General features: G+C 32.0%; 1 protein-coding gene across 1 annotated transcript; it reads right to left on the bottom strand.

The window, feature by feature from the left end:
* Window positions 1–2,478: 2,478 nt before the first annotated feature.
* Window positions 2,479–10,717, bottom strand: LOC110636370 (vacuolar protein sorting-associated protein 45 homolog). The gene is made up of 13 exons (XM_021786035.2): window positions 10,398–10,717; window positions 9,498–9,699; window positions 9,308–9,387; window positions 7,930–8,157; window positions 7,371–7,496; window positions 7,166–7,246; window positions 6,929–7,070; window positions 6,636–6,814; window positions 6,057–6,212; window positions 5,496–5,603; window positions 5,289–5,410; window positions 4,136–4,267; window positions 2,479–2,964 (listed from the first exon to the last, which is right to left on the bottom strand). Exons 1-13 carry the CDS (start codon window positions 10,485–10,487, stop codon window positions 2,904–2,906), a joined length of 1,707 nt encoding a protein of 568 aa, XP_021641727.2. The 5' UTR covers window positions 10,488–10,717; the 3' UTR covers window positions 2,479–2,903.
* Between the last annotated feature and the right edge of the window lie 1,523 nt (window positions 10,718–12,240).

Here is a 12,240-nt window from a genome sequence, read left to right as displayed (position 1 = left end):
CTCTTAACTCTGTGTCCTTAATGCCACACCTTTTCTTAATCTCATCCTTTTCAAGTCCTTTATTATTTAAAAGAATATTTAATTTTCTGAATAAGTTCAATCTCCACTTCCCGGAATGATCACACCGTGTCATCATAAAGAGAAATTCTTTTTAGTCAAATTCTCCAGCTTTTGTTTTTGATGAGATTGCGGAGATGGATTTAATATGGTAAAATAATTGTTAATGAAGTTAGATAATATAAGATGTGATGACTAAAACAAATGATTAAAGTATTAATTATTATGAGAAGTAGGAGGAAACTACACCAAGTACTGCATATTATAAGCATTTAACAAAGTTAATCAGAAGATAAGAATGCCAACAAGTAATTACATGGAGAATGATTTTTGCAGTTATATATATATATATATATATATATTAGTTTAAATAAAATTTAAATTTTAGCCTCTAATCTTAATCGATAAAAATATGAGATTTCAATAATTATGCTAAAGATTATGAACTTAGGTGTATAGTCAACCTAATAAATTAGAAAAGAATATTGATATGCATGGAATTTTCCAAAATCATATTTGTCCTCATCTATGAACATTCTTCAAATTTTAGATTGTATGACTTTGTACACCCCCTAAAATCAAAACAAAAGTACAGAAAAAGATCAAGATTAATTAATGGTATTCTTAATTGTTAATAATTGAAATGGTAAATATTAAAGGTTTAAATTTTGTATTTTTCATATTTGAATTAAAAAATAATAATTAAATGACCTAATTGTTTAATTAAGTCAATCATTTTGAAACTTTAACCAATAGTTTATGAAGACCAACTCTATCACTAAATTTTCACAACTAAAGACTATTAAACGTTCAGCAAGTATATTTATAAAAATTGAGTGTAGTGGTTAATTTTATTATTATTATTATTATTATTATTATTATTATAGCAAAGGAAATTGCATTAAAGAAGTAGGGTTGTACTTATTGAGAATAAATTATCCATCAGATGGGGGATTCTTCTTCTGCTGAAGTGTGGATGAAGTACTAAATATGATGACAAAGAGCAATAGGCATTGCAGTTAAAGAAATAGAAAGTTCTAACAATAAAAAGTATATCCAACAAATTATTATCAGCTACAACAGTAGGCTAATTCTTAGCTGATCAAGAAAATAAACTGAAAAGACTACCACAGTCTAATCATAGTTGATAGATAGAAAATTAATATACTACCTGCTCATCCAAAAATCTTTTTAACAGAGAAATTATTAGATATTTGAAAGAATTTTTCAAGGTAAATTATAAAATAATTTTTATATTTTATTAAAAATTACAAACCAATCTTTTATTATTTAAGAGCGTAATAATTTATTCTTACTTAAATTTAATTTATTAAAATTTTATTTTAAAATTTTTCATGTAAAATATAATAATATAAAGTTATATTTTATTTACATTTAATGAAATATTTTTTTTTTCTTAAAGAGTTCAAAAATCAAATCACTGGCAAAATTGTTTTATGATTTTAATAAATTTCAGAATTATAAATTACTTTTTTACTTTTTTTTTTTAAATACTATTTTCTTGTACCAATGGATGATCATAATTCCTGTTCAAAGAGATTTGACAGGAATATGTAATAATGATAACTATACAAATTTAAATATGTAGGAGCAATTACTGCTGCTGCTGAGAGAGAGAACAGAAATATAGAATCTAGAACTCAGAATCTATTCTACACACACTGCAGCCGCTGCTGCGGAGTTCAGTTCCCTTCTCCAAGGTGAGCAAGATCCTCAAAATCCGACTCTGATTCCTTAAATTACCACAAGCAATAAGCAAATCAAACCATGAATGAAAGAAACGAATTCAGAACCCAAATTTGTTTTATAGTGTGGATTTTAAGGCTAAAGTGGGAAGGTGGTGAAGTTGCCATTACTGGGATGGGGATACTACTTTTTGTTTGATACCAAATCTGTAAAAACTACTACTTGCTAATAGAAGACAAGTGGTTAGGTATTTCATCATTGGTCATTGGTAATCGTACGAGTCACAGCCAACCTATACCTGACAGATTTTTGGCTTTGCTTATCCAAATAGAGCCAGGTACTACTTTTTAATCAATGATCCACTAGTTAAATTAGCTGCGCAGATCTTTTGTTCTTGATAATGGTGCTTTAACTTTCATCATCCGATCATGTTCACACAGACGATTCTTGTACATAGACATGCATCAATCCACACCCTTTATACATACATACATAATAAATAAATAAATAAAATAATAAACCATAATATATATATATATATAGCTTCCCAATCATTGCTTGTTCAAGCCAGACAACAACTGCTCAAGTGGCGTGCCGAAATTTCCACAAAAGATGTCACCTCCAAATATAAAGCCCAAGTTTAAACAAAAGTCAAAGATTAAGACTACAATCATAGATTAAGACTCAAAAGGCACAGCTATATGGACGTATACATTAATGAACAGAAATGTAGGTTCCTTCTTTTGTGTGTGAAATTATAATTCTTTGTTCTGTACTCCACAGTAGAAACATACAAATTTTGCCAAGTCACTATAGACATCAGGCAACTGCATGGTGGCCCAAAATTGGTATAAAAGTTGAATATTCATTTTCTGGTGGGACAGTAAGGGTAGATAACTACATCCTTCACCATGAATTTACATGGCTTTAGGCCTCCGCAGACTCTTCACTTTGCAACTCTCATGCAAGCGGGTGAAGATTATACCTGCTTGTACAGTAACAATGGGCTGACATCTCCCATCATCCATTGTAGCAAATCTACGCCCACTCCTAGCCATCTGAACATTTGTCCCATGTAAAGCCGCAAACAAATATGTACATGGCTCTCAAAAAGCTATGTATAAAAGGGCGCATGAACTTCAAACAACACTGGTGCTGGATCGTGCTATCCTCTGAGCTTCTTCGAGATCCTTCAGAAACCTGGCATTTCCGACCAAAATAATGCTAAATAAGTAAAAGAAATGTTTCAATTAGATGTTAGGTCCCAATACCATAGTTCCTATCACTTTTTTTTTCTTCATCAGAAAAGTTCTATCAAGATAGAACAAATATTTACTAAGGGCCTATTTAGTTTTACTGTTGAACATGGTTGTTACAGCTAGTCAATAACTAATAACTGATAATTAATGGTAATTAATTTATATTAAGTGTTTCGTAAAACTATATCTAACTGTTGCTGTCGATATATTAAAAAGACTAATAAAGATATGTATTCTCTAATTTACTTTGCTATTAAAATAAATATATCATATTAATTATTTAATATTAAAATAAATATATAATTAGTAATTTATTATAAAAGTATATTTTTAAGATTTATTTTTAAAATATATAACTAAAAATTAAATAATTTTAATAAATGTAATTATAAAATAATATAATATTTAAATGCATTTAGGTCTCTCTATCAGTTATATGCAGTAGTTAAAAGTTATAAATATAATTAAACTTAAAAAATATATGTAAACCTGCTTCCAAAAATTCGTCATACCCACATTTGATAGATAATAGAGAAGCCAACGTATTATAAATGGCTGTCGTAATCATTAAAAATATTGCGGGCATTTTTGTCAAATAATAAAATAAGTACATGGCAATTCATGAACATCTCTATAATTAGAGCTAATAGGAAAGGCAGCCGATAGGTGTCTTATCAGTTATTAGTTGCCTTTTTAAAAGGTTTATTAAGTTCAGTTGTTTGTATGTCTACTAGCTATTAGCTATATCTAATAGCTAAACCAAACACCCCGTAAATGGAAGATAAGGTATCCTCTTATCAATTTTGTTTACTTATATACATAAATAATCCAAATATTTCCAAACTGATCTTAAATTCCTATCCCTCAGAGAAAAATTAGGAAATGTATCCATGGAAAAAATTTTTAGATGCTAAGATCATTCTGTTCATGAAACTGAAAAGGCAAACAGAAGCTGCAGATGCAAGATTGACAAAGCCTGTACCAAGTTAACTTATGATTCTAAGTTATGCGTGCTATGCATAAAACATAGGTAGCACTGTAATATTTGATTTCAGTTCAACATCTGACAAATGAATATCAATTAGAAGATCACAACAATGAGAAACCCATACCTCTTTGAATTAAGAACTACAGAACCACCAAGTATGAAACGAATTCCAGAATTGCTAGCATTTTGCAAAGCAACTGAACGAGACTCCTCGTATGTTGTCCCACCAACAATGAAAATAACCACATCCTGTGGCCTGAACAAAAGATATAGTTTATGTCATTTGAAATGGAATCCAAGGAATTGGTTGCTTTTCCATTTTCTAAAACACAACTAGATTTCTTTCTTCCACCAAAGCGATTATGCTCAATACCACAACAGAATATAATTAAGCTTTGAGGGTCTAGAGAACAGAGAAAGCTACAGAGAATTAGAACAGTGTCAAAGGAAGAAAATGAGCAGTAGATTAAGATACTGATGTAGACATCATAATGAGACAGAATCTCAAATTAGCTGTCAAGTTATAGATAAGTAATACTGCTGATAGGATCAACTGCTACAAGCACCAATCTACTCTCCAGGGCCCTAAGCCTGCCAACTGATACTGCACGTCATGCAAAACATGTCCACTGTCTTTGCAGTTTGCGCATAATGTGGCTTAAATCACCATTCAATGGCATCCAATGCCTGAAATATCAATAGTCCACCAAAAATGTTTGACCATGATGAAAGGTGACACGACAGCCCATCGTCTTTTACCTGACATCAATGGTTCATTCACAATTCTGGATGCCCCCTCTCAATTAGTGCCCAAAGTCAAAGCCAGTGACCTTGAATACAATCATCTAAAAAAAATTTTTTCTACTGTTCTGCTCTGAGATTCTAGTTAACCACTTCATATTAGAAATAAAGTATTAAACATGATAGCTTAAAATCTCTCTTGTGATGTGATTGAGGTTGAATGAAAAATAACTATGATGATGGGTTAAATATGTCTACCGTCAGCTTAAATATAACACAAGTGCATGCAAACAAATACAATATATATTAACCATGTTAAGTGCATCCTGATGAGTCACCTAATCAATCATCAACTTGTGTTTGACTTAAAAATGTAAATACAATTACTAAATGGATCTGCAGTTTGGGGCATCAATTTGTGGAACCTAACTCAAATGACAAACTCAAGCTGTTAATACCAATTGCTGCCCCACAGATTAATTTCAAAAGTACAACAGAACAATAATCATAATTTTTCCATTCTTTATATCACCTACCTTCCCTGTTGAAAGTGATTCCCAACAAAAGGGTAGTCCACATCTCTCATCCTCCCTTTGATTATGCTTTCCATGGTTTGGAAGAGTAGAGGCTGGTGCTGGATGTATACATTTTCAACTCCCTAGACAAAGTTGGAAATAATATCTATGAGCAACTAAATGTGGATTCAAAAGAAGAGGAATGAAATGCAGTTTTTCAGCCCAAACCTTTAAGCCACGAGCCATATTACGAGCAATATTCAAAAGATCTCGATTCCCATAAAGATCCCCAGTTCGCTTATCCACACCTGCTTGCTTCAGGAGAAATTGGACAAGCTGCCATTTCATGATGATCATTATATCAAAAACAGTTAATGGTCAATACATAAAAACAGTTCTCTCTTAACCTAGCCACAGAAAAAGATACAAGATCTCTCGACATAACTGTAGCCTAAGATGTGCAAAGGATAGAAGAAGTCCAACAACAGTCATAATCAAATTAAAAAGGAGAAAATAAATTCAACTCTTTCAGTCTGTATTACCACAACCCCCAAATCAGTTAAGAGTAAAGATTGCTGAAAGATTTGACAAGGGTAAATTTGACGAACGATCTGATCTCATCTTCCTTTTTTCATTCATGAATAATATATCTGATCATTGATGACCCTTAAACAGGCATATGCATCTGTAAACATGTTACCATTATCACACCCTAAGGCTTGTACTCTGAAAGTAGAATATGGGCAAAATTCAAAGTGTGCAGGGAGGTTATCCTAGATTGATAGTTACCCCAGGCTTGTACTTGGGAGATCGAGAAGCCAGCTTGTTGAAAAGCTGCATCAATTGAACAGGACTCTCCTTTTCGTACCGCAAGGCATATAACATCACCAGGCGGAGACGGTCAATGTCAGACACACTTTCGTTGTTTAAAAGATTTGTCACAGCCTGCAAAGAAGAATATGAAGAAAGGAGGCCATTGTTCATCATTTGCACCATATATTTCAAATTGTAAATTCAGATTACCCATAAGATTTAGTCAGCTAAGATTAATGAAATTAGATATCACCAGCAACTGATAGCATTAATTTGGATAATGTTGCAGCGATTATTAGACTAGCATATTTAGAAGGAGCACGACATGTTGATTTCTTATAAATATTGCAATTATTTCCTCCAGAAATACCAATGTTTATAGTGTAATGTGTCATTAACAGTGCAGTTATTCCCCTCCATCAATTTTATAGAATTTGGATCTCTTTTGAAAATATAGTGTGCCTGTTATATATCAGTCACTTTATTTGAAAAACAAATGAAGCACACACAAAAAGAAACAAAGACAACCTAAAATTTATGACTCATGTACACTACCTCAAAAGCAGCAACTTGCCCACCATTGCAAGCCAACTCCTGTTCTGTTTCTGAAACTAACATGAGCTTTCGTTCTTCAACTATCTTGCTCATTTCTGTTACTAATGTTACATGCTTTGAAACATTGCCATGCATTTTCCTGTACTCAGGGTAATTATCAATAAATTTGGCCATGTCCTCTGCAGGAACTCAAAGCATTTACTGTTATATTAGTAAACCAAGCTGCGAGTAGTGCTTTAAAGTTGAAACTAACAAATTGTCAACATGTGAATTCTCAATTGCTAAATACAAACCTATTGTCTGGATGTTTTGGTTACTTTTTCCAACTTGCTGAAATTCATCCACCATCCGCTTGATGTTCATTCCAATATCTCCAAAATTCTCATACATGTTAGCTTTAAAAAAGGCATCTTGCTCTGACGACAGGACAACCTCCTGTAAGTGCAAAGGTGCAAACAACATGAATATGATACTTTATGAAAACTACTAAATTTAGTATATTTATGGCAAGGGGGAAAAAGCAAATCGACCTCCTGATCTTTTGGAAACTTGCCAATACTTCTCAAATCCACTTTGTTGTCCTGAATTCCTATTAATTCATGAACCATAGCCTGCAAAACAAAAGACAATAATCATAGAATTGCATTACCGGTATGACATCAAAATTAATTGAGAAGCGTTGAATCATTTATGGAGACCACAAAAATCAAATGTCATAGTCACAGTGACATGTACCTGATAGGTCCACTGATTCAGCAAAGGAGTCACCGGGTCATCCCTTCGATCAACTATCAGCAATAATGGAGAAACTTCTGTTCGCCTGAAATCAAAAAGACCACTTTCCTGCTGGTACATCAACTTCTGCCATACCATAAAATTAAAGAAATCAGTCTTCTTTGTTATCAAAATTCATGTTACATTGACAGTGTCTTCAATCCTGGGGGAAAAATTGCATTGATATGGTATGAATATTCATAGATATACATAAATTTATATGTATATGAATTTGGATATGCATACACTGCAGAAAAGCATCTCTAACAAAACTTGGTGCAATGTACATGTATTGAAACAGTATGTCATAAGCACAGAAATACTAATGTTTCTGTGCATATATATAACTAATCCAACTAGGCCGATTCTAAGAAATGAAATTGGAAAAAAATAGAGAGAGAGAGAGAGAAAGAGAGAGAACTTGTAATATCAACATAGAAAAATGGTTTTCATAGCAATTCAAGAAATGCTTACATGCAGATTACGTCTATGCAATATTTCAAGCTGAAATTTTACTCACTGCTGTTTCTTGTGCTATCCTTTTTGCAATATCAGAGGTTCTTTGATATCGGATAACAGGTCTTCGTTTCATTGCCAAGAAAACTGCTGCGATACCATCAACAACTCTGTCAGAGAAGTGCTGCAAACCTGAAGGATCTACAACTGCTGGGAGCATATAAATGTGATTTGAAGGAATATTTAGTGTGAAATGATAAGGATCAACAGCGATAAAGTCTGCATAAAATTCCTGCAAAATCAATAGAGCACTTTTAGATAAAATTAATCTCAGATAAAGGACTGAATGAATAAGATGGCATTATAACAATGTCTAATTGATATAAGGAAAAAATTTTGCATGAACAACATAGTATTTAACATGCATAAAAGGACTACCAAGTGGTTGCTTCATGAGTGTAAACCCAGATGAGTATAAATTCACTCCTCATATTTACTCATGCATGTCAAGCTTGATAGCCCAAATATCAGGTAAGATGGCTTGCAGGGAAGAGCGAAAACCATGCTGAGGCATTTGAATTCACTAAGATATAAAAAAGCCTAGACTCGGTGCATCCAGGCAACCACTTCTCTCTTCAGCCATTTAAAAGGCTGACAATTCTGAAGTGCTAATTTCCATTAGTTATTGCAATGGCTCAGGGTTTCTCAAATCACTAAAAATAGCCTATGATTAAACAATAAAGGGTCTGTTTCCCTTTACTCCATTGAGGGCTCCAAATTATATGAACTTTGTGAATTATTGCCATGCTCAAATACCTCTCCCCAGGTATTGTCTCTCCTCGAGCGCTCAGCGTTATGCACCATATTGTTAACTTAGTACAAGACACCTCATCTTAAACAGGAAGAAGTCTAAACAGCATCTTAATCTCTTTATGGACAGTTTCAGCATTTCACATAAAAATAGCCAACCTATATTTTTCTTAAGAAATACAATACATAAAATGCCATCACCAACCTATATTTTTCTTAAGACATACAATACATAAAATGCCATCACCCAATTACTTCTACTAAAGCATCATCCTGGGAAGGGCAATCTAGATATAACACTATTGTTCAGCATTTTAGCAAAAAATGACTCAAACCTGCAAGCCTTTGTGCTTGGCACCTAGTGTTTGCAGTTTGACCATTACCCAACACAATGGTTTCTTTCTTCAGACTTACCATAACTTTTTCATATGAAATTGATTTGAATTTAAAAGTTAACATTTAATTCCCTAGTGCATAAAGTTGTAGACCTGGTATTAGAAACATATAATCCAAATAAAGAAGTTTGGATGAGAAAGAAGAAAAGATAAACTTATTTAAACACACAAGAAAAATGAAAAAGGATGCAAAAAATAGAACATCAGTTAACAAACTCTCAATAAATAACAAGTTACCTGAACTTGCTGTACAACTTCATTCTCATCTGAATCGGCCAAAATATGAATCTGGGTATCCTTCAACATGTTGGAGAAAACTGTAAATACAGCAGAGAGAAAAAGGGAATTTAACTTGACAGCATATAGTTATGAGAAAAAAAAATTCAGATATTACGAGATTAATTCGCACTCTCTTGCAAAAGCTTACATAGGTGATACTCCCCAAATCTAGTATTAGCTAATTGCCGGCGCAAATGCTGAATATTCTCTGGTGTAGGGCGAAGGAAGTAAACTGCTTTCAAATGCGACATAGATTCTTTTGACTTGGAAATGGAATCTACCAGTTCTACCAAAAATACTTCCTTCTGAAGAAGCTCTGATTGTGAATAGACAACACTTACGATACTAACCTGAAACTCATAAAAATAAAACACATAACAAAACCCCATCCTGTTAATGTTTTCCACACGATTTTGGTTAACCAAGTTAATAGCAAGCAGAAAAAAGAAAAAAAAAAATCAACTCCCAAATGTTAAATTCCACCACGGACATGAACAACACAAACTCATCCTTGTTTAGCTGCATGATCCAGCGTACAAACCCTTTTACTCGTTAAAATTCAACCCAGGAGTATGAATGCAGGATTTTATAGTTGAATTCATGTAGATAGATAATAGATAGCAAAACACTATAGCAGTTGCTAAATTTTGAGATTGTTGTGGGAAAAGGAACATTAACTAGAGATGCCCAATAAAACCTATCTTTTAGTTTAAAGAAATAACATTTTGAGGACAGTCATTCACAACTCTACATCATTATTGCCTCCTTCCTCATCAGACTTGCTCTACATAGCCTAAGAACTGATGAAACTACAATTTGTAAACATTTAATTACTTATTTATACATATCGGAAAGTATTTTGGTCTTCGTTTGGCAACAAACCTTTGTGAGCTAAGTTTTTGGATAGCAATCAATTGTTCAACAAATAACAAATATTTAAAAAAAAAAATTGCAACACAAAGTTTTTAGTAAATTAAGCGAATCAATGAAAGAAAAAAAAAATTAGAAAAATCTAGTGAGAAGTTATTGAAGATGAGCAAGAGATTACCGTTTGGGAATCGAGGATGAGAACCTTCATGCCGGAAATGTCCTGCAGCATCCGGTTTATGTAATCCCGTACTGCCGATACCAGCACCATTTTCCGGGACCGGTGAGAGATTGACCGTTTAGATCTAGGGTTATGATCTTCCTGGTGATGATTGGAGCTGAGAAGGACTTGGTGTAGTTCAATTCAAAGTGCAGCAGAGGAAGAAAACTCTGTCAGATCTGCGTGGAGCCGCAGAAGCTAGGGGGAAATGGAAGTTTAGAGCAAGGAGGCAGGAAGAGTAGAGAACCGGAAGGAGCGAAACGCACCGTTTCTTTATTATGTCGCACCATTTAACGCAACATTTGCGTTCAACATCTTGATGGTTCCTAACCCACCTGCCGCCTGCCATCAAGTGCGTAGGATATGGATAAAAATCATCATACTTAAATTTAAATTTAATTAATATTTTCATTATTTTTTTAAAACCTTCATTATTTGTTATTTAAAATCATCATATTTAAATTCGTTGTAAATTAAATCAAAATTAATTTTAAATTATTATCATTATTATTTAAATTTATTTATTTTTCTATATTTAATTAATAATAATAAATAAATAATTTTTATTTTAAAAATTTATAAATTTAATTTATTTAAAATATAATATATAAATTTTATAAATATTATTATAAAAATATATTATATATTTAATTATTTATTATATATACATTAATGTGTAATACATAAAGCTGGAATTAAATATATGTATTATATTTAAATTTGAATAAATTTTAAATCTAATTATATATTATTTTAATCTAATATGATTGAATTTAATTAGACGAAATACCTAAAAATACTTGACTTTCTTAATTGGTTAGAAGCTAATACATTCTTTTGGAGTTAATTTTCAAATAATTTAATGCTTCATTTCTATCGGCACTTAAAGTGAAGTAAATGAGAATTTAATTTTTTGTTTTATATAAAAAAAAATATAAACTTTTTTGGTGGTAGATCACAAATTTTGAAGGAGCGGAAATATATAAAAAACATAAGTTTAAATTATTGAATTTAAAAATTTTTCTTCTAGGGTCTCATGCATTATACAATATTCATTATTTATCTATTTGATTTCAATGTTAAACAGTATATTAAAATACTTTTAATATGTTTTTTTTATATCTACATTTGCCATTTAAGATTTTAGAATTAATAAATTAATTCATTAGAACCCTAAATTAATTCAAGAACATGTGCACTAACATTTTGATGCACTGTACTTGTGTTTGGTACCTTTGGGATGCACGTAAGACACCAGATGTTGTCTCTCTAACTTGTTCACACCAAAATCACTAATGACAGCCCCTTGAATAGCTTCTCCAGCCTTTCCAATCAATTAGAAATTAAGGTTTTACCTTTATCTGTTATGGATGTATAGAGGACACTAAAAATGATTTCTAGCAATTTTAATTCATGAGAATGTTTGCAATTCTCTTTGAATTGATGAGAGATGAAGAAGATGAGAGGAAGAGGAAGACAAAGGTGGCGGCACACAATGAGAAAGAGCAGATTCTTATTTTGTTCTTTCATTCTTTCCCTTATATAGCTAAGTCACCACTTAAAATCCTTGCCACATGTCATCTTCTGATTAGCTCTTAGTTTAATTGACCCAATCACATTGTGCCAAGTGTCAAACTTAGATTTAATCTTAACTTTGATCATCTTACATGATTAAAAGACAAATGGCAAGCTTATGTGTAATAACCAAAATACCCTTATGTCTTAATTTTGAGTTCTCAACCCAAAATAATTATTTCTCTTCTTCTAATCAATTTATATCAAATATAAATTAATTAATTAATCT

This window comes from Hevea brasiliensis, chromosome 12 (assembly GCF_030052815.1).
Source record: "Hevea brasiliensis isolate MT/VB/25A 57/8 chromosome 12, ASM3005281v1, whole genome shotgun sequence".
Classification (NCBI taxonomy): Eukaryota; Viridiplantae; Streptophyta; class Magnoliopsida; order Malpighiales; family Euphorbiaceae; genus Hevea; species Hevea brasiliensis.
The sequence above is the reverse complement of the archived record's forward strand: the minus strand, read 5'-3'. Positions and strand labels throughout refer to the sequence as shown.